The following is a 21379-nucleotide window of genomic DNA, read 5'->3' on the forward strand; positions in this document are numbered from 1 at the left end:
TGTCCATTTCTTTCACACTTCACCTTTAAAAGTGAAGCCATGTGGTTCCTGGAAGGAAAAACACGACTTTTTCAAGTCTTTTTCCTGTTTTTATGAGAAATGTACGACTTTAATGTGAAACATTCAGTTTTTTCTCTTGTTGTGTTTGTTTGAAGCTGCTTCCTGTTGGCTTCAGCTGTTTGGAGTTTCCATTTTCTAAACTTCTACATTCTGAACCTTCTTCAGCTCTGAACAGATGATGAAACACTGAATGATTTCAAGCACTTTGTCTAATAAACTTACATCTTTCATTCTTTATACAGATTGAAGGACTGTGGTTTGTCAGAGATCAGCTGTGATTATCTGGCAGTAGCACTGAAGTCCAACCCCTCCCATCTGAGAGAGCTGGACCTGAGTAACAACAAGGAGCTGCAGGATTCAGGAGTGAAGCATCTGTGTGGTTTTCTGGAGAGTCCAGGATTTAAACTTGAAACTCTGAGGTCAGTCAGCATGTTTTAGTTGTGCTGAGATGAATATGATGTGAAAGTTGTGCTGACACTAAACTGCAGACATCAGGCTGATATTATACTGATCCACACTGAGGATCTTCATGGTAAAGTCTGTTTTCTTCTTCTCTGGTTTAGTCCATTGACTGCAGCAGAACAATGTTCACATTTCAGACGTTCAAAGAAAAATCCTCCACTGGATAATTCACTGTGAAACTCTCAAACTCTTCATTGCACCTTAAAGTCCGTCTGACACTGAAATCCAAAGCAAAATGTGCGTTTGCTTTACAGACAGCAGTCCAACACAAACATACACACATCATCCAAAACACAGTCCAACATCCAAATCTCCTCCACTGCCAGCATGAATGATGGGAAAGAGAAGGAGGAACACTCTGACATTCAGGGTTAGAATGAGCTTCATAAAGCAGACTGTGAAGATCAAAGCTGCATTAGAAAGCTTACATGAATGAATGAGTGGACAGAGATCATCTGAAGCACTTCAAAGGCTTTAAATCAGCACATTTCTCTTTATTCTATGTCAGCTCTGTTAGTTTCTCTCAGTTTTCTGTGGAATGAAGCTAACAGCAGGATAATAAGAGGCTGACCAACCTATTAAAGGTTGTAATTTGTATATGAAAAAGTGCTTTGGCTCAGCAGGGATCAGCTTACAGGTAGAATACAGCTGCTGGATGCGATTAGCATGTCATAGCTATCTACCAAACTGCTAACTGGGGAATTTCAGGCCATCTATGAATCATTTTTGCTAACTGTTTAGGCTCACAGGGCTGGAGCCTGTGCCCTAGCTGTCATAGGGCAAGAGGTGTGGTCCACCTGCACAGGTGAGCAGTCCATCACAGGGCCAACAGAGAGAGACAGAGAAGCACTCTCTCACATCCACACCTACAGCCAATTTAGAAGCACCAATGAACCTAAGCAGCATTTCATTGGACTGTGGGAGAACATCCAACCTCCACAGAAAGGCCCAGCTGACCAACCTACAACCTTCTTGCTTTAAGGCACTAGTGCTAACCACCTTTCCCCATTTCAGCCCAAATCCTGCATTTTCCTGTTTCTTACTACAGGCCAGCTACACTAACACTTTATCATCAGACACTGCCACCTAGTGGATGAAGTTTTAGTTCCATTTGAAGCTTCAGATTACAGTTAGTTCCTTTACAAAGAGGTGGAGGTGGTGGGGCCACAGCACCATCATCACTGAGTGCCATAGGACACTTAACCTTTGTTTCCATATGCTGGGAACTTCCTGTTGTTCCAAGGAGGACTGGAAAATGTGTGAAAATCTCCCAGTCAGTTCCTCACAGCACACTTCAATTCTTTCCCTCCCACAGCATCAGGACCAGGGCTTTTTCTCTCTTTGGTCCCACTAAGAGATTTCCACACAAACACCTCATCAGTGGGACTCTCAGAGCTACCGGCCCTTTGCTACAATCACAAAGCTCTTCATTGAAATCAATGGTATCAAAGCTGGAATCCAATGAGTCCAAGTCTTCTGCTGATTGAGCATCACATTCATCTTTGCTCCTTGTTCTGCATCCCCACCATGGACTTCATTCCTTTCCAAGCCAGCTTTGAGTGTCCTTTAGTGTATCTTTCATTTTTTATACAGATTGAGGGGCTGTGATTTGTCAGAGATCAGCTGTGATTATCTGGCAGCAGCACTGAAGTCCAACCCCTCCCATCTGAGAGAGCTGGACCTGAGAGGAAGCAACCTGTGGCATTCAAATTTGGAGCAGCTGTCTGATCTTCAGCAGAGTCCAGACTACAGACTGGAGAAACTGAGGTCAGTAGAGTGATGGAGTGAGTGGGTGGTGCTGTCAGCAGTATTGTACTAAACACAGTCAGTATGAAACAAAGATCCAGTGTTTCCTGTAAAGCTGCAGCTTCTCAGTGAAGCTGTGAGAGGAGAATGGTGACAGGCTTCTGGATTGGACACAAACACTTCCTGTTTCTCACCTTTATGGTCACCATAGTAACGGCTGACACGCTCTGATCAAACACTGTCAACAGCCAATCAGCTCTGAACAAAGCAGCACGCAGACCAATGACTGCATTCATTTCCAAGTTTAAAGCAGTGAAGAACACAGTCTGTTGGTGAGGAAGAATTTAGTGAGAGCAGATGTTTGGATGGAATTCCTCCAGTTAACAGCTGGAACCGTCCATCTGGATTGTTGGGCTTGTTGTTGGGGTTCCTACAGAGCTCAGAGTGGACACACCAAGGTTCTTCTAACGAATGAAAGTCCAAACTCAAACTAGGAGTGAAAAACATTTTCAGCAACTTCAATAAAAATCCAAAGATTAGAGAAAGTGAAGCAACAATGAGTCCTAGTACAGTCCCAGCACTGAAGTCCCTGCTGCTCTTTATACTGGATGTGCTGCATCACTGACTGACAGCTGATGAAGAGTCTCTGGAAACACTCGTTTATCTCCTCTGCTCTTCCTCCTTCTCTCTGCAGGTGGAGCTGATGATGGTAAACAGGACGGTGTGTGTGCTGAGAGAGGAGCAGCTGTGTCCTGATGATCCAGAGAGGTTGAAGCAGCAGCAGCTTGTGTGTAGAGACGCTCTGACTGGGCCATGTTACTGGGAGGTGGAGAGGAGAGCTTCATCCAGCAGTGACTGACAGAGGAATGAAGTGCAGATGACTGTCAGTGCTGCAGAGTGAACTGCTCTGAGAACAGCTCCACTGTCAGACACAATGTAGAGTCCAGCATCAGCCCTGTGTGTCCCTCTGGATCTGACAGAGGATCATCAGTGTATCTGGACTGCTCTGCTGCTGCTCTGTCCTTTGTTGAATTTTCCCAATTCTTTGAATCTTTGGGCTGAAGGAGGGACAATACTCGGTGTATCAATGCTCAATCAACAATCATTTATTTCCATACAATTCAACAATAAGAGCATTACAACGTCCGGACGGGAGAGATGCTACCAGAGGGTCAGGCACATGTCTCAAAATGGTGACGGGTTGCTCAGCTTTTTATAGTCTCTAGTGGCCCCCAGCTAGTCGTAAAAGCCAAAACATCACATTTTTTCTCTGTTACAGCGCCTAAGTTATGACCTCGGCAGTTGTTTCTCTGCTTTCTGTAAGGTGGGGGTGTGGAATGTGGTCTATCTATCTCCCCTGTCTTTAGACACAGAGTCTCCTGCTTACAACCTTCTCTTCATGATTCAACAATTAAGCATGTCAAGAAAACAGTGTAACACATTCCCAGCAGATCAAGGATACAGAGTGATGCACATTTATCTAATGAACTAATATGTGAATATGTTCTGTTAACTCAAAAGTATAATGAGAACTAAACTACATACAGCTCACACACTCTATATTAAAGGGTATAATGTGATCTACAGCAGTATTCTAATTCAACTACTATGATTACATATATAAGGTAACATATAATAACAGAATAATTTAATAATTCCCCCTTTTGATCTCTGAAAGAGATCACTTACAACATGCACTCCAGGGTCGCAAGGTCCAGGTTTTCTTGATCCTGAGGCCCTCTGTCCCCCTTTAACGGGTGGACCATATGTGGGATGACCTCTGTGTTCACGCAGTTCAGATGCAAGCAAAGTTAGATTTACCACCATAACAGCAGTTACAGATGACACTCCCATCACTCCCCAATTCTCCCACAGCTTTATTTTGGTGCTCCAGTTTTCCACTCCCATTTTAATGCCACCTTATACCTTTCAAATGTACTTAGACTAGAACCTCTGTCTAAGGAGCTTTTAACCTTTATTTTTATTGCTGCAGCTACCAGTGTCTTCCAGTTGGGTGATTCTCAGCTTCTTTCTTCGACCTCCGGGGTTAGACCACCCTTTAGTCATTGCACAGTTCTGGGGATTATTCTGCCCCGATTTCAAACAAGGATCTGTGTGTTTTGGGTTCACCGGCGTGTCCCCCTTTTTGCCAAGAGCCTCTCGAACCTCGTTGGTCTGGTGTTCCTGGTTTTCGCCAACCCCTTCATGGTTATTGCTGTGTTTGTGGGATCCATCTTCTCCAGGAGCCCAAACGTCATGACACTTGACCCCAGTTGCTGTCTCGGCAGTCCCTACATCTGTCCCTGCTGTGAAGGGTCCTCACATCTCCGGGTCCCCGTCTGGTGTCTGTTCCTTTCTCTGCAAGAGACAGAAAACCAAAACACCTCTCTCCCTAGCCTTGATAATCTAATATTGTTATCCATTGTTCTTCTAATGATTCAAATTTGGTTTAAAATATTATGTTCAGGACCTATTCTAATCATAATCTATGTGTGTAAAAGAAATCAAAAATTAGTGAACCCTTTCTAAGTCTAACACATTATAAGCTTAAGTTTTACCATAGCTAAATTATTAAACACAGAAATAATGTCATAAGATGTTCATAAAACCATTGTTTGATGTTCGGACTCAACTTCCCCCTTTTTGACACACTCCCATGTGTCAATTCATTGGAGCTAGACAATTAAAAGAGAAGGTTGGTGACATCATATCTCAGAAAGTATCAGAAATTCTTCTCTCGAGTACCGTTGCTCCAGCCTTGTCATCCCTGAGGATCTTCGATCCCGAAAATGTCCCTTCATGACCCCCTGATGACCCAGTATTTCATTTTTGCACACTGTAGTACACATTTTAGTTTTTGCTTGTAGCTCGCATACTCTACTTGCCACTCCTCTAAGTCCTGATGTTTCTTAGAGAGGGCAACAGTACCTTTAAAATTATATCACACGTGTGGGGGTGTGGCCTTGCCAATTGTTTTGCCCACCTTTTCAAAATGGCTGGCGTGCCCACAAGCACATTTCATGGAAAAAGAAAGGTAATCTTGATATTTACATTTAAAATGTTTTGTTAAACTCAGATTTTTATTTTATTCTTTTTGCAAGTACCCCTCCTCGGTGGCGAGAAACTGTTGGTGTGGTCAAGTGGGTGCTCTAGAAACAAACGCTCAGGACAGAACAGTTATCAGTCATGTACTTCCTACAAATTTTGCATATGTTTTATTCCATATTGATCCTCTGAGTGTAATGGTACATTTTAATTTGAATTTATCCAAACTAAATACAATATTTTCTTTATTTACTTTGCTCTTGTTCTTTTGCAGTACCACATCCTATCAAATGTCCCTGTCGATTATATTCTACATTTAATAACTTACTATTTCAAGTGAGAACCTAAATCACGTGGACCAATGTTTATTATTGCATATCTCTATTCTGAATGTGGCCAGTCATTCATAGGTATTGTTCAATTTTGGCGATTTTCCTCTATAAAATTTAATTGACTTTTTACAGTGGCCTGCTATGGTTAATAATAACATGTTCCAGTCATGAGTGGCATCAAAAGTCTTCTCCACTGTAGCATTTGGCATTCCCAATAATATAACATGATACCTTACTCAAAACACAGCTAATATAGCACAGTTTTCTTAATGCAAACATCGGTAACTCAAAATCAGCAACCACAGTGTTAAGTCTGCAGTTCATACTTATGTGAAGCTAGAGTCTCCTCCTCCAGTCTCTCTTATCCTCCTGCTCCTGAAAAAACAAAACAAAACAAAGCGAAGCATCCACCCTTCTCTTGTCGGCTGGGTGAATTGTTTATTGGCATTTACTAATCCTAAAGTGGGTGCAGTCATTGTCTCAGTATCAAGTCAGTCAAAGCTTTTAGTCGTCAGTCCATCACAGTCCATTCACATGCATACCTCCATACACATTCATACCAGATGTTGCTGATAATGGAGTCTCACGCGCAACCTATTCGAGCATCCATCACCAGCAAGATGACGTCATCATTTTAAAGGAAAACAATTCCTTGTTGTTTTTTGGGCCGGATTGACTCGGTGCAATCCTTTTAGACTCAGAACTTCTCAGTGTTCCCTATAAGTGAATTTCTCCCAAGCCAATTACAATCATGGAGAAGCACACTTTGCAACTGTTTACAGTAATAATATTTTATAGCGCTTTAAATTTCAATCTTTCAGGCCTGGTTTAAAGAGCTGATTGTTAAATCATAAACTCACAAAATATCAACATATCACCACCGGTGGATCACACCTCTCAGATGTTTTTTCTCCAGTGCACTGTAACAAACACGAAAACAGACATAACCAACAAAACACTAATAACAATAACACAAACTAGGGCCCGTTGCAGACATGTCCAAGCATAAAACTATCCCTCTCTCGCTTACGAGAAAGAACACAAGCCAAAGCTCACTGATAAAATCAAGCTAGCGCTAAACAAAACCAAACAATCAACCAGAAATTCACAGGAACATTTTGCTTCCTGCCGGGACAATATTGTGTGGGAATGAGAACCTCAGGTGCCGTAACACCTTTTGTTCCTCCTTGAATTAAAACTCAATCACAGAAAATGCCGTACTCCAACCTAAACTTACACTATTAATTCATCATTTTCACTCTGTGCCACTGTTCCTCATCAGGGCTGTGTGAAGCACAGCAAAGAATTCAGTCAAGGCCTTGAGCCATAAACAGACATCACGCACAGACATTGTTTTCATAACCAAACTTTTTTAGACCTTATTCCTAAAATCTACATAAATGCCCTCTGGGTGACATATAACACATTCTAAGTAATCAATGGTAATCAATGGCTCCTCATAAAAATTATGCATTGGGATGTTTGTGTGCAGCATTTTGCATATCAGCATAAGCAAAGCATTCTTCATTGCATCAGCGTGTATGTGTGTGTGCGTGTGGATCACTCTTCATTGCACAAGCGTGTGCATGTGTATGTGTGTGCATCACTTCTCAGTGAATCAACATTCCAATGTGTGTGTGTGTGTGTGTATGTGTGTGTGTGTCATTTCTCACTCACTCAACGAGTGCACGTGTTCATGTGTGTATTTCACTTCATTCTGAATCTGTGTGTTTGGAGACGTGTGTGTGTGTGTGTGTGTGTGTGTGTGTGTGTGTGTGTGTGTGTGTGTGTGTGTGTGTGTGTGTGTGTGTGTGTGTGTGTTTGTGTTCATCACTTTCCTGTTCTAGTGTTCTGGGTAAACCACGGCCTGAAGCATGCCCTGGGGTCCTGCCCCCCTCCTTTTTCAGTTTGTTTGCGACCATTGCTGCTGCTGCTGCTCAAAATTCAGTCCGTCCTGGTTCTGACCCCAATTGGGGCAGTCCTTTCTCCAGTGTCGATGTTCACCGCAGGTGAAACCTGCATCTTCTTCTGTGTTTTTGTCCATTCTGAGGTGCCTTCTGACCTCAGTTACTCCTCCTGTCTCGGTCACGCCCTTTTTCGCCACCCGATCATCCGTGTTGGGCCATCACTGTCCTGCACAGTGTGAATGCAAAGTTATCAAGGTCAGCATTCTTTCGCTCGGCCTTACTTTTCATTCGGGCTTGGCGGGCGTCTCGTCACAGCTCTGTCAGCTGACGCAGTCTGGGAATTTTTTCCCCGTGTAGTGAAACGGGCCTTAGGTTTAGTGCTCTCCGTCTCGGCTGCATGAGATCACATTCCTGCAGGTCTGTTGACATTCTCAGGTCGTTGTTGTGGGTCCAGCTGTTGCAGCATTTGGTCAGTGTCACGTATGGGGGAGAGCAGGAGTCCAGTCAGCCTCGGCTTTCAGGGCCGGCAAAGCAGCCTGTAATTAAATATGTATAGAAAAAACAAAACAAAACAAAAACAAACAAAAACAAACGAACAGGAAAATGTTGTTGTGTTGGCTGTGTTATTCAAAGGGGAGACAATGGGGCCAGGCCCTGTGTCAGCCTTCTCTCCCCCTTTTTTTGTTTTTTGTCTCCCGATATAATCAACTCCTAACCCACCAAGTTGACAGGACAACACAAGTACATATTAAAATTCTTAAGATCATGTTTAAAAACCCAAAAAGGAACTTTCTTTCATTCAGTAATCACTTTTATTAATCAATCAACAGAAAACATGTCACAATTTGAATCTTTTAACCACTAAATTTGTTGTGTCTTGCCTGGTTGGTTAGACCAGTGTTCCTTTTTTTTTTTTTTTTTTTTTTTTTTTTTTTTTTTTTTTTTTAGTTAAATTGTTGTCCTGCAACCCAGAGGGTTTCTTTGTCAGTAATGTATAGACTTCATCATTTAAGTATGTTAATTTTTCTTTAACCTTGCTGGAAAATCTTCACGTGTTCATGAGTGTAAGCTGTTTCTTCATTGCGTGTATGTGCATTTGTATAAAAGCAGGTTAATTTTATCTTTTCTCAAACTAGGCGTTACCTTAAAAGGAGCCTTTCTCTCAGATTTCTCTGCTTGTGTGTGTTTTTGTTTCACCTTTTTGTTGTGATGCTCCGGACGCCTTCCCAACCTCCACAAGTCCGTTGGCCCCAATTTTATGTGTTAAAACTTCTCTTAATTTCTCCTCTAATTCTCTCCTCGCTGCTGTCTTTTTCACAGCTGCTGATTCGTGCTGGGTGTGGTTCCCATTACCTATAATTTTGCTTCGGCCGCTGTGCTTGTGGGGGCAGTTGGTCCAGGTCCGCAGCTTCCTGTATTAACACACTAAGAGATTTATTTTAATTTCATTTTCATCACTTTTAAACCGATAAGCAGGCAACACGCCTACCTTGACAGCGTAAACTGTACGCCAGTCTCCCAACACATTCCTCTCTGTACTCCTCCATAATTCTCCACTGCACACCTCTTACTATCTCTCCTTTTTATTTTTATTACACCACAGAGTAATACACCCAATTATGCCCGTCTATCTCCATGTGGCTCCAAATTCCCTCTTTATTTTAATTTCACACTCGTCAGGGGACAGGCACACAACAATTTCAACCACTGAAACGAGGAATTCAACCTTTTTATATTTCTTTACTAATCTAGACTCAACGTTTGTTCGCAAAATGTGTCTTGTTCTAGTCCGGAATAAATGTGAACCCGTGATTACACGGCCGTTCCAGTGTTATTTCCGTAGCTATGCGGGGGCCCTCACCTCCCCAAGTCACCACCTCGGCACCCGGACGACGCCGGTCCTGGCCACGCGTCCACGGACAGGAGGGTCGCCACTCCTAGGGCAAATGTTCCACAGGTACACTAGGCATCAACCTTTGATCCTAAAATGTGTATTTGCTCTAATGTCCTCCTAATCAAACACATCAACCGTCACTGTCACTGTGTTCAGACTTCACACACACAAAAAGCACACTCAGCGCGCGCCTCACCCACAGCCAGAGCGCGCCTTACACACACAGCGCGTTTCACCATCAGTGAGACACACAGAGAGCGCTCCTCATCAGCAGAAATTTGCACAGAAACCTCTGAGCTCAACTATTAGATCTTCTGAAGCACACTGCACCATAGACCAAAATACCCCTTTCTCTGCGCTTATGACCGCCACAACGGGGCAAAGTCGCATCATAAAAGTGATGCTTGCATCCCCGAAGTTATACCCGACATCATAAACCAGGTTTTGCTCTATGTACTTCTTGGCAAGTAAAATTTTACTTTGTTTTATGACCGCAGCCCTTAAAAAAAAAACTCGACTGACGCCACAAACCACCGTCAAGCCTCTGTTCAATGTACTAAAATTAGCACCAACCACTACTGCACTTCACGGCCGCACCACCGGAACACGCCGTATCATAAACCAAACCTACGGACGTGTTTCGCTCTCGCGTTGCCAGCGTTCAACCGCACCGTGAAGCCAGCATCTGCTTTTCCTTAAATCAACTTCTATTTCATAGCCGGCAAGAGCCAGGACGTAACCGACACCATAAACAAACTTCAAACCTCGACTTCAATGTACTGAACTAATGGCCGCGTCTTCAGAAGAAATTCTAACGTATTATTGCTACAGAAGCCAGTATTAGACAAAATTAAATGTGGAAGGTAAAGTGGCTGCAACTAGTCCAACGTAGTATGTTATTAGTATCTCGGTAGAAGCAGTTTATTTAACACACTGGAATTCAGCCTCAACTTATGTTGTTAGTATCTTGCGCCAAAAACCAGACACCGACAAATTTACTGTGAAAATACGTGTAACTCAGTGAACAGATTAATTTGGAAAGCCCAATATGCACATTTGGTATTTATAATACAACAGGCTGTGCTTACCTTTTTATTTTTGGACCGGTCCTCTGTTCACCTCGCCTCACGATCTCACCAAAGGCCAAATCTGCACCTCCTCAGCACACCAAAGATCCGGGTCACACGGCACCAAGTTGTTGAAATCTCCCAATTCTTTGAATCTTTGGGCTGAAGGAGGGACAATACTCAGTGTATCAATGCTCAATCAACAATCATTTATTTCCATACAATTCAACAATAAGAGCATTACAACGTCCGGACGGGAGAGATGCTACCAGAGGGTCAGGCACATGTCTCAAAATGGTGACGGGTTGCTCAGCTTTTTATAGTCTCTAGTGGCCCCCAGCTAGTCGTAAAAGCCAAAACATCACATTTTTTCTCTGTTACAGCGCCTAAGTTATGACCTCGGCAGTTGTTTCTCTGCTTTCTGTAAGGTGGGGGTGTGGAATGTGGTCTATCTATCTCCCCTGTCTTTAGACACAGAGTCTCCTGCTTACAACCTTCTCTTCATGATTCAACAATTAAGCATGTCAAGAAAACAGTGTAACACATTCCCAGCAGATCAAGGATACAGAGTGATGCACATTTATCTAATGAACTAATATGTGAATATGTTCTATTAACTCAAAAGTATAATGAGAACTAAACTACATACAGCTCACACACTCTATATTAAAGGGTATAATGTGATCTACAGCAGTATTCTAATTCAACTACTATGATTACATATATAAGGTAACATATAATAACAGAATAATTTAATACCTTCTACAGTCTCTGTCTCACTCTGGAAAGATTTTACAACTTGTGTAATTACAGAACATTAATATTATATTCAAACATGTGATCTTCTCTTTATTTCTGAATCTTTACCAAATAAAGAAAAAACAAACTAACAAACAGAACCTGTCATGTCCTTTTTCACCACATCTGTGAATCTTTTCTGTGTTTTTCCTCTTTTCCTCCTTCCTGCAGCTCCATTTTCATCATTCTGTGTCCAGTATATGTGAACATGTCCAAAGCATCTGAGCCTCATGTTACCCGTTTGTGTGAGTTACGCCTGTCGTTGTGTTGTGGTATATAAATCAGGGGCAGGAGACAGCGCTGGATCTCTGAGTTCTTTACTGTCAATTTCTGCAACATCTGCAATATCTAGAAATGCAAACCTGTGAGCTGTGTGTGTTGTGCATCTGCTCAGCCACCTCTCCTCCGGCCATGCTGGAAGCAGCTGTGCGTTTGACAGTTTTATCCACTCTACAATAATCTAACAAATTAAATGTTCAAAAATATCAACTTAAGCACTTCAAAGTCAACAAAAAGCTTAAAACAATTAAATAATATTTCACTGAAAAAACAACAGCTCATAAGAACGATACACAAAATAATACAGAAACAAACAAATACAACTTATTAACCAGGATCCATGTTTTTGTCACAAACACTGAATCAGCTGATTCACTCTTTATGTTGCTGAGTTTGTTTTGTGATTATAGTTCTGGTTTCTGTTTCTGTGTCTTCACTGTGTCCCACGTCTCATTACTTTGGACTCTGTGTCATATTTCCTTTTTTTACTTTGACAGTCCTGTGTTAGTGTTTCCTGTCTCGTGTGTGTAATTGGTCCCAGCTGTGTTTCCCTCCTGTCTCCCGTTCCCTGATTACTAAACTGCGTCCACGCCGCCGGCGCTGCTCTCCACAGCTGGATTCCAGGATTTCAGAGCATCCAGACACAGACTGCTAACCTCTCCCTGCAAGAAATAAGCTCCGCCTCTTCCTTTCCTGTATATGAGTGATTTGATTCTGACATGAGACACAATGAGTTTTCTGTTTATTGTGACTTAAAGCGAGCAGGCAAAGACACTAAACTGTGTTTCCAGCTCTCTGAAGCTGCTTTTTGTGTTGCTCCCACAATACTGTCTAAAACAGTCAGTGAGGAAAACTCAGTTTATGTTTTCAAGCTCATTGTGAGAGGGCACATTGTGTTCCTGCAAGTGCTGATTTTGTCTGCATCCCTGAGTTTACTGAGCTGCCTCCAAGGACGTATGAAACCCAGTGTGTTAAGGCTGCATCTCCCAGATGTTTCCACCTTTCCAGCACAGACGATGAATGTTCCCACAAAGGCTCAGCCAAAGACTGTTTTATTTTCTGAGTGTTCGCCTCAAGAGATTGCTCAGTGAGCACCTGAATGTTTCTGGGACATCGAACACTAACTCGAACTTCAAGTCTGGTTCTGAAGCTGCACATGCAAAGACTGTTTCTGGTTGTAGAGACCTGGCTGTTCCAGGGATTGTAACCTCCCCAGGACCTCCCCAGAGGCTGAGCTGCTGACCTCAGCTGACTCTGGAACCTTGAAGGTAACTAAGTTTGCACCGCTCGGGTGAGCCATTTCAGCTGCAACAGCCTCCACAGAGAGCTCACGCAAGCTTACCCAGGCTGCTGAGGATTTTATGCTGCTGCAGCCCAAAAGGCATCCTGAGCTGGCTGACAGCCACCCACAGCTTCAGCTGCCTCAGCCAGGGGTCTCCACACCTGCTGGCCCTGCATCTGCTCCGACTGGGGGCTCCGGAGAGCCGCGCCAGCCATCCATCTCTGCTGGGGCTCCTGTTTGAGAATGTAGGAGTGTAAACTTCAAATATCTGCTCGGTTTGTCAAGATATCACATATTTGCAAAAGTGCTCCAACGTTTTTGGAGACGTCTGTTACCCACCAGCTCGATAGCTAACTGGGAGGTCGAGGGTCACTAGAGCTGGCGAGAACAGTGAACTCCCAGCACATTGTCTTTGGACCCCTGCAGTCTTTGGCTACTCAGGTTAAACATGATATATAAGTCACTTAGATAACTTAAAAATGTTATCGTTTGGCTTTTTTCAGTGTTTTTTGTTTGGTTTGGCTGAAGTTACAGTTTTCACACAGCTGAATAAACATCAAACTGATTAAACAGAAGTGTGAGACGGTCGAGAGTTTACTCAAGTGTCCTGTTATATTTTAGACAGCAAGGAGCAGACGGCCGAGCTTATTAAACTCCACCGAGACAGCTGTGAGACAAATCTGAAGGCCAGACCATCACAGCCGCTCACTTCCCGCCTACCCGACCTTTTGAGGACCTGGCCCACGTAGACCTTGAAGGCCGGGTCCTCAGGAGGATGCAGCCTGTGAATTTGGACACGCCATGACACATGATGTTCTACACCTGATGTGTTTAAATGAGCTCTACAGGTGAACAGACTTATTAACGTTAGCAGCATAATAAACTGTCCTGTCACTGAAGGCCCAACAAGGACGTGGTGCTGAATGCATCCAGACCCCTGCTGACTGTCTTTTCAGCTTCGGTCAAAGGTACAGTGTCCACTGTGACCCTGAGAGCAGGATACAGCCAGAGGTGAGTCAGCAGTTACAAACTAAATGTTGCTGACATGAATCAAACTGCTGGATAACCCACTGGTCATGAAAATGGCACCTTTCTGTTGGTTTTTAGCAAACACAATTTCACTTAAAGTTTGGCCCAAATTACCATCCAACATTTCAAGTTTTCCTGACTACAAATCCAGAGATTGTGACTCTGATGGTCAAAGACCAAGAGGGGACAGAAACCTGGAAATCATCTGTTTACCTGCAGGTAAGGTTGCTGCCAGAAGCTAGAGTAGAAATGACCCTGCAAACATCTGGTTATTTCATAAAAGTTCAACTGAAATCATACTTAAGTCTCTTTTCATCTGCAGGTCAGCGTCCTGTTACATGTCTGTTATCTATCTTTGTTCCTTCAGCACCAAGAACAGAAACCTTAATGAGGAGTGTCCCAGCTGAGGCCCGAGTCCCAGCAGCTGAGAGGCTGCTCACAGTTCGCTCACAGTTTATTGAAAAAGTGTCTGAACCTGTTTTAAACAAACGTCTGGATAAACTCCTGCAGCAGCGTGTTATCAATGATCAGGAGATGGAATCAGTCAGATCACAGCAGAGCAAATAAAGCTCGAGACGTGATGGACACGAGGAAGTGAAGCCAGCTCACTGCTGATCGCTGCTCTCTGTGAGGAGGATCGATGCCTTTCCACAGAGCTGAACCTGAATGAAGACAGACTTGGAAAGAGTCTGTGGAGCTGTGACCATGAATCTCAAAGACCACTGACGGTGTCATTGTGATCTTCATGTGACGTGTTTTTAAACTGCACTTTAGTTCTGAAAGTGCCTCATTAAAACCTGGACTCTGATTAGATGCTCAGCAGGACATTGGATGGACTGAAGCAGAGTCTGGGACCTCAGTAATTATTAGTGCACAAACCAGCAAATATGTGAAGCTCCATTAATGCTGAACCACATCTACAGGTTGAAGAGCAACACCTCAGGTTATCTGGGACCAGCGTCAGTTTCCAACAATATAACTGAAGCTGTTTTTACCTGTAATGCTGGAATAAGCTACTGAATCACATGATCAGTGTTTACAATCTGTTTACTGAGGTTTAAACTGTCCTCTGTGCTTCTGCTTTGAGCAGCACGTTGTGCTTCTGCCTGTTTAAATAAAGTTTTGCTGCTTGCTTTCTTATGCTGGAGTTTGAATTCAGAGATCAAGAACTATAAATGAATTAACACCCACAGAGGAGGCAGCTTTGTTGTGTGTTTGGTTACAGAGTCACTAAGAAACACACACAATCCCCCGGCCTGGGTTACCATGGAGACAGTCAAACTTTCATTCACTTCCTGTTTCCACTGTTAGTCTGACTTCACTGGTTGGTCCCAGAGTATCAGAGACTCGTCCTCAGACAGACGCACACAGGTGAGTCAGCACAGGTATTATAACCCTGCTGGTTTCTGATCTGACATCGTCTCATTATTATTACTGAGTCTTGTTTTTATTTGGGAGCTTTATTAACACCACATTTATCTTCATTTTATCTGTGGTCTGATGATAGATGATGGCAGCACAGTTTCACAGAAAGATGATACCATCAGTCAAATGTAAGAAAAAAGGAAATTATTGAAATGAAATGTTTATATTAAACATTAAAAAAGAGAAAAAGCTTTTTGTAAAATCTCTTATTTAAAAACGAACAGCTTTCATTGGTAGCAGGTGAGAAACTGTGGCTGTGTGAATAAAGGAGTTCAGCACATGTGCATCAGAGCACACAGCAGGGGTAACCTGGACATCTGTGAAGGTTATTAATGCACAACTATAGCTGCAGGTTTAAGAGCAGTGCATGCTGCAGTCAGAACTGTTACCCAATGAAAAGATCTGCAGCTTCATGAAGCAGCTGAAAGATCAAACAGTCCAACATTTACAAAGTGCTGTTAGACGTCCAGCTGAAGCAGTACAGATGTGCCCCTGTCCCACATTCAGTCAAAATGAATGAGCTGCATATTTTAAAAATGAGATTACTGAGAATATTTGAATTGTGACTCAGATGGCAGATCCAGGCTCTCAGCCTCCAGCTGAAGCTTCCAGTCCTCCCCCAGCCAGAAGCTCTGATGCTGGGCTGAGAGACTTTGATCCTTCCCTGGATCCAGAAGTCCAGGAGGGAGAAGGAGAACAGGACCTCCTTCCTGATCTGGAGAGGCCTGAGGGAAAGAAAGATGGAGCAGACAGAGCTTTGAACAAATCCAAACCTCCTGAGCTTCACCTCCACAAAGGTGCAGACACTGATGCACAGATTCACATGTGACACCTGGCAGCGTCCAGCTTGTGCCGCTGACATTATCTCCACTCTGATACAAGCCTCATTCACTCGCTCACACACGTTCATACAATCACCTTTTCCTCACAGTCACACACATGAATGTAATGAGGGGAACTCGGGGTTCACTGTCATTCCTCAGGATCCTTTGATATGCAGACTGGAGGCTCTGTTCTGTGGATGAAACACCGACTGCCTGAACCACTCTGAAGTGTTCATGATGGACTTCATCCTGATTAACACTACAATACTTGTTAGAGGCCTTTTATATGTAATAATATTCTTTTCCATTAAAGCTCTGAACATTCTCACTCTTTCTGGACCAGGTGTGACACGTGAAGGACACCGGCAAATAGGAGGACAGAACCTGAGAGCATTAGTCACATGACTTCAGCTGCTGCTGCCTCACCAACCACTGGCCCCTCGGTGAGTCTAGAGTTACAGCAGTGACCACAGGAAGTGCACACGTGTGATCTAAAGCTACATGTGGGCCTGTGACGATCAGTCTTCTCACTGTGGTAGACGGGTTTGTGAGTCCCTGTGATGCTGGGAGTGTCCAGGACAGTCGCTCCTGATCGGGTCTCTCATGGAAAGGCTTGAGTTAAGTTAGCCAAAGAGATGCGACTCAGACTGACTTCATCATGTTGGCAACGTGTCTGCATTGATAAATTCCAGTTATTCACAAATCAGAGAATAATTACAGTCATTCAGAGACAGATTGTGATTGTTTGGAGGATGTAATCGTTTCCTTCAGGGAGCGTGTTGGACGCTCAGTGTCCGGGTGATTAGCTGGCTGATGCAACTACTTAGAATCAGTTTGTGAATATGAAGAAAATCAGTGCAGTCACTGGACAAACTCTGATTCTTCCTAGTTTCACTCTTGTTTCAGTCCAGTGTGACTGAGGTGGTAAAAAATAATGGGAGGAGGTGATCTGACTTTTAGCCACACAGCTGTCTGCTAGAGAAAAAGCCTTTGTGCACAACTTTCTTAAAGGCAAACAGCACCATGTTCACTGCAGCTGCAGCAAAGAGTGAAAGTTGGACTGAGAATGTTGTGACTGTTTCATGAGAAAGAGCAGGAAAACAACCATCACACACCCAGACACAGTGCTGGGATTAGAATTAGACTTTAGAGCCAAATGTAGGACAAAAGCTTTAATATAAAAGAGGAAAACCCAACAACAGCCAGAGCATGAAGCTCAAAACTATACCAATCACCAAGAAAGCTGACAGGCCTGTGACACGTCAGAGACGCCGTTCAAATCATAAAGAAGTTGGTTTATTGACAACATGTAAAAAACCAAAATAATCAAGTCAACCTTCAGTTTAGAGCGAGTAGACCAATCAGGCACAGCAACAGCTCTAGAATAAGCAACAATTTTATGTATTACAAACAACCTTTCATATACCCACATACATATGGCTCATATGCTGTTTAAAAAGGGATCAAAGACCCAACAGATTACACAAAGTATAAAAATACTTTCATTCAGACAACAGTCAGCTGTGCATGAGACAGAGAGCCGACTACAGTTAGTAACATGGACTCACTTTGTTTCAGACACGACACAAAGTAACACAAAGCGACAAAGAGCAGAAACATCAAAAAGGAGCTGTGAGGCTAACAGCCACCCACACTTCCTGTGATGCATAATGAAAACAACATTAACCTGAAGGATGATAACAACAGAAATAAGTCTAAGCTAACGTTACACAGCGCTCACACAGCGCTGACTGTACAGGCCTCACACAGCTACGACCTGCATCCACAACACCTGATTCTACTGAACACAAACAAGTTAATGATATCTGAGCAATCCAGGGAAGGCTTCCAGGAACGTGAGGATCCAAAGACAGCTCTACAACAGCATCAGTCAGCAACAATGTTACTAATCACTGACTCTTTCATCCTTTTATACTCAATCAAAAAGTGCTGTGTTCACATTTGTGTCTGCTGAAAAGACTGAAAATGTTTTAAAGTTTGAATAAACTGACTGAACTTCTCACGAGTCCAACCGTGAGGAACACTTCCCCCCATGACACATCACAGGAGAACGTCTCAGTGGAGGGGGGGACAGTAGCTCAGTTTAGGCAGTCGCACTCAGAATCGATGCCTCCAGTCAGGGTCAAACGTGGTCCTCAGAAACCTGCAGATGTTTGGGCCAAGCTCTCACTGGTCTCTGCGTCTGTAGACTGAGCTGATGTTTCTCCAGGTGTCTGGTAAAAGGACGATGCTGCTGTCCAATGAGGCGAGGAGAGAAGTAGCCAAACAGGCGAGAGCCGTGAAGGAGGAACGGCGGGCAGCTCTGGATGCCCGACCTAAATACCTGATGAGCAGGCTGGCAGACGCCGGCAGCCTGGAGGAGGCGGCGGTGGAAGATGCCATCGTCTCTGATGACAGAGTAAGTTCAGAGACGTGATCCTTCCTCAGAGTTGAACCTTTGAGTCATTAATGTCTGATTCTTCCAGTTCAGTCTGATCCATGAATTCTTTGCTGCAAACTGATCCAAGAATCTGATTTTCTTCTATCAGGATGTCAAACAGGTAACTTTGATCACATTTAAATGACGGACACATGAAGGTCTAACCACTCTTCATAATCTGCTGTTTGTTGCATCGTACTTTGTATTCATATCTTTTAATATCTGCCTTTCTCCCAGAGTCTGTCCTCCTGTCAGTCTTCCTTTGTGGACACATCAAACTCAGCTGTGGCTCAGAGGAAACTCTTCCTCACTACGGGGAACTCTGAGGTTGGCTTCAGCTTTTTATGCTTAGTTAATGTGAGAATCACAGAAAAATGCTGATATGAGTGGAAGGTTCTGCTGGGAAATTGGCAAAGAGCAGATTATTGAACAGCGAGGCAGACAGTTCATTTCAGTAATGCCAGTTTATTAGAAACGAGGACTGTGGGACTGCTGGAAGTCAGGACGGCCGTTCTCTGGATAAACCTGACAGCTGAGGTGGAGAACAGACGGCTTCTTCCAAGCAAATGTCCTGAACACACCTGAGCTGGGTGTTACACAGAAACGTGTCTTAAAGCACGAGCCTGGATCAGACTCGAGGACTCAGAGCTCAGGTGTGTGACGTCACATTGATTCACCTCTCTGGGTTTTTGTGTTCTGATGTATCTGATTTCTCTTTAAGCTCCAAACAATCCCGAGCCTACGATTAATCATTGTCCTGTTCAGAGATGATGAGCCTGAGCGTGTTTGTGTTTCCATGGATCAAACTGTGCTGCTTTGTTTGGTTAACGAGATGATTAAAGTCTTTGAGCAAACACTGGATGACTGACAGCTGCAGGCTGAACATCAGGAGGTCGAGAGGCCGAAGTCTGACGAGCTCAAAGCTCCACAAACACTTATTCACAGAAAAAAGGACTAGAAACATGGAGGAGCAGCAATCTGAACATGAGCTAAAGGCTACATGCTAATAACATTTCCCCTGGATGTGGTTTTAACAGGATCATGAATGATGAAGTATTTAAAGTCAGTTCCAGCCTGAGTCGGTGCCGTGTTGGCAGCTCTGATATGCAGAAACTTTCAAACATGGGACAGGAATAAAAACACCCCTGTGACGTCAGAGTTTATGAATGATGACAAACTGTTTCTTGTTTTTAGAAACTTTGTTGATGCTTAAAATGATCAGGAAATAAAAGCTGAATAGATCCACTTCAAACAGGAGAAGCTTTCCAGTTTGCATCAGCTGGGAAACTCGCTCATATCCAGTGTTGGGCAAGTTACTTTCAAATAGTCATTAAAAATTCATTAAGTCATTAATTATAGCTACTAATTACTTCTTCAAAAAAGTAACTTAGTAACTGAGTGACAAGGTTGTAGATGTAATTAATTACTAGGAAAAGTAACTATTGTGTTACTTTAAATGTACCCTCTGGGCTCCAGGGTATAATCGGCCATTGTGAACTCCTTTTGTCATGGTCCTGGGTCGCAGCGTTTTGTGTTTCCTTTTGGTTTCATCTTGTGTTTGGTGTTTATTCTGATTTTGTATTCGTTCTTAGGGTTTGGTTCTTATGTTTAGTGCTTCCGTGTTTTCTCAGCCTGTGTCTGTCCTCTGTGCTCTGTTCGTGTCCTTGTGTTGCAAAACAGTCTGTGTGTTTCCTGTTTTACTTTGAAGGTTTGTGTCTAGTCTTGTGGTTCAGCTGTGCTCCCCTCCTGTGTGTCATCCCCTCATTACCTCGTGTGTATTTATAGTGTGTGTCTGCCTGTGTTCCTTGTGGCGTCATCTGCATTACTCTGTGTGTCTTCGTGTCATCTTTGTGTTTCCCTGCTGCCCTCATGTTTTCTGCTTTGTCTGTTAGTTTGTCCCAGTTTAGGTTGATGTTCGCTTCTTCCCTCACCTTTGTTATTGTCATTGTAAATAAATCTCCACTCGCATCTCCACCGCCGTCTGCATCTTGGGACCTCATTCATTCCACCACACGACTGCTGCCCCAGCCGTGACAACTTTTGATGTTTCCTCCACATTTACTTTTAAAAACTATTTACTTTGCCTTGTTTGGTCTCATTGTTTTCAGCACAACGTCACGTGTCTGAATCTACACTTATGTTTTCATTTTGACAAACTGTATTAACACAATTGATCTAAAATCAGACAGAAAACATAAAAAGTTATATTTTTTACTGTAACAACCACGAACATGTTTAACGAATCATTTTCATAACTTTAAATGTAAATATAAATTTGAAAATTATACACACAAGTTTTGCAAACAACAAAGTTATTTGCAGCCATTTACCTTTTACCCTTTTTTAAATAACCATTAAACTATTTCCAGAACAATCAGCTGTTCTGCATTCAATAACACGCCACACAAATTATTTGTGCGACTCCAAAATAATAATTTGTGTCCAGTATAAAGGAGAACATCACAGCCTGATACCTGCAGGTCTGACAACAGCTCATAAGCAGAGAGGTCTCGCTGCTGTCCTTAGACAGTAAACATGAAACTATTGAGGAACAAACACGCGTACATATTGTTTATCATGACTCTGGTTTTACTGGCCTATCAACACAGTTTATAAACTGGTATATATCACCTTGTTGCTTTGTCTTTAAGTGGTCATGTGATTGGCTTACCACGACTCCTTTATTCTTCCTCAGTCAAACAGCAGCACTCATGCGATTGTTTTGCCCCCTGAGCTCCAGCTGTTGTGCCAAAAAGTGATCGTCTGTCTGTGGGAGCGCACAGCTGCTT

General features: G+C 43.1%; 1 protein-coding gene and 2 long non-coding RNA genes across 3 annotated transcripts in view; 2 read left to right on the top strand and 1 right to left on the bottom strand.

The window, feature by feature from the left end:
• The window catches only part of LOC146658514 (ribonuclease inhibitor-like), a 29598-nt gene extending 22125 nt beyond the window's left edge, over positions 1–7473 (top strand). Inside the window, exons 3-5 of the mRNA XM_085422167.1 lie at positions 303–479; positions 2116–2289; positions 2963–7473. Coding sequence (XP_085278293.1) covers positions 303–479; positions 2116–2289; positions 2963–2972 — 361 coding nt within the window. The 3' untranslated portion in view covers positions 2973–7473. The remainder of the gene's footprint in view (positions 1–302; positions 480–2115; positions 2290–2962) is intronic.
• On the bottom strand, positions 7367–10667 carry LOC146658515 (uncharacterized). Its single transcript, XR_014913723.1, has 2 exons — positions 10535–10667; positions 7367–8088 (listed from the first exon to the last, which is right to left on the bottom strand). It is a non-coding gene; the product is annotated as an uncharacterized LOC146658515 (long non-coding RNA).
• A 4562-nt stretch (positions 10668–15229) lies between these two features.
• LOC146658516 (uncharacterized) lies at positions 15230–20451 on the top strand. Its single transcript, XR_014913722.1, has 5 exons — positions 15230–15272; positions 15898–16123; positions 16494–16593; positions 18381–18569; positions 18637–20451. It is a non-coding gene; the product is annotated as an uncharacterized LOC146658516 (long non-coding RNA).
• The last annotated feature ends 928 nt before the right edge of the window (positions 20452–21379 follow it).

Source organism: Rhamphochromis longiceps, linkage group LG11 (assembly GCF_057381845.1).
Source record: "Rhamphochromis longiceps isolate RC_006_pf linkage group LG11, R_longiceps_female_GT1.1, whole genome shotgun sequence".
In the NCBI taxonomy this organism is placed as follows: Eukaryota; Metazoa; Chordata; class Actinopteri; order Cichliformes; family Cichlidae; genus Rhamphochromis; species Rhamphochromis longiceps.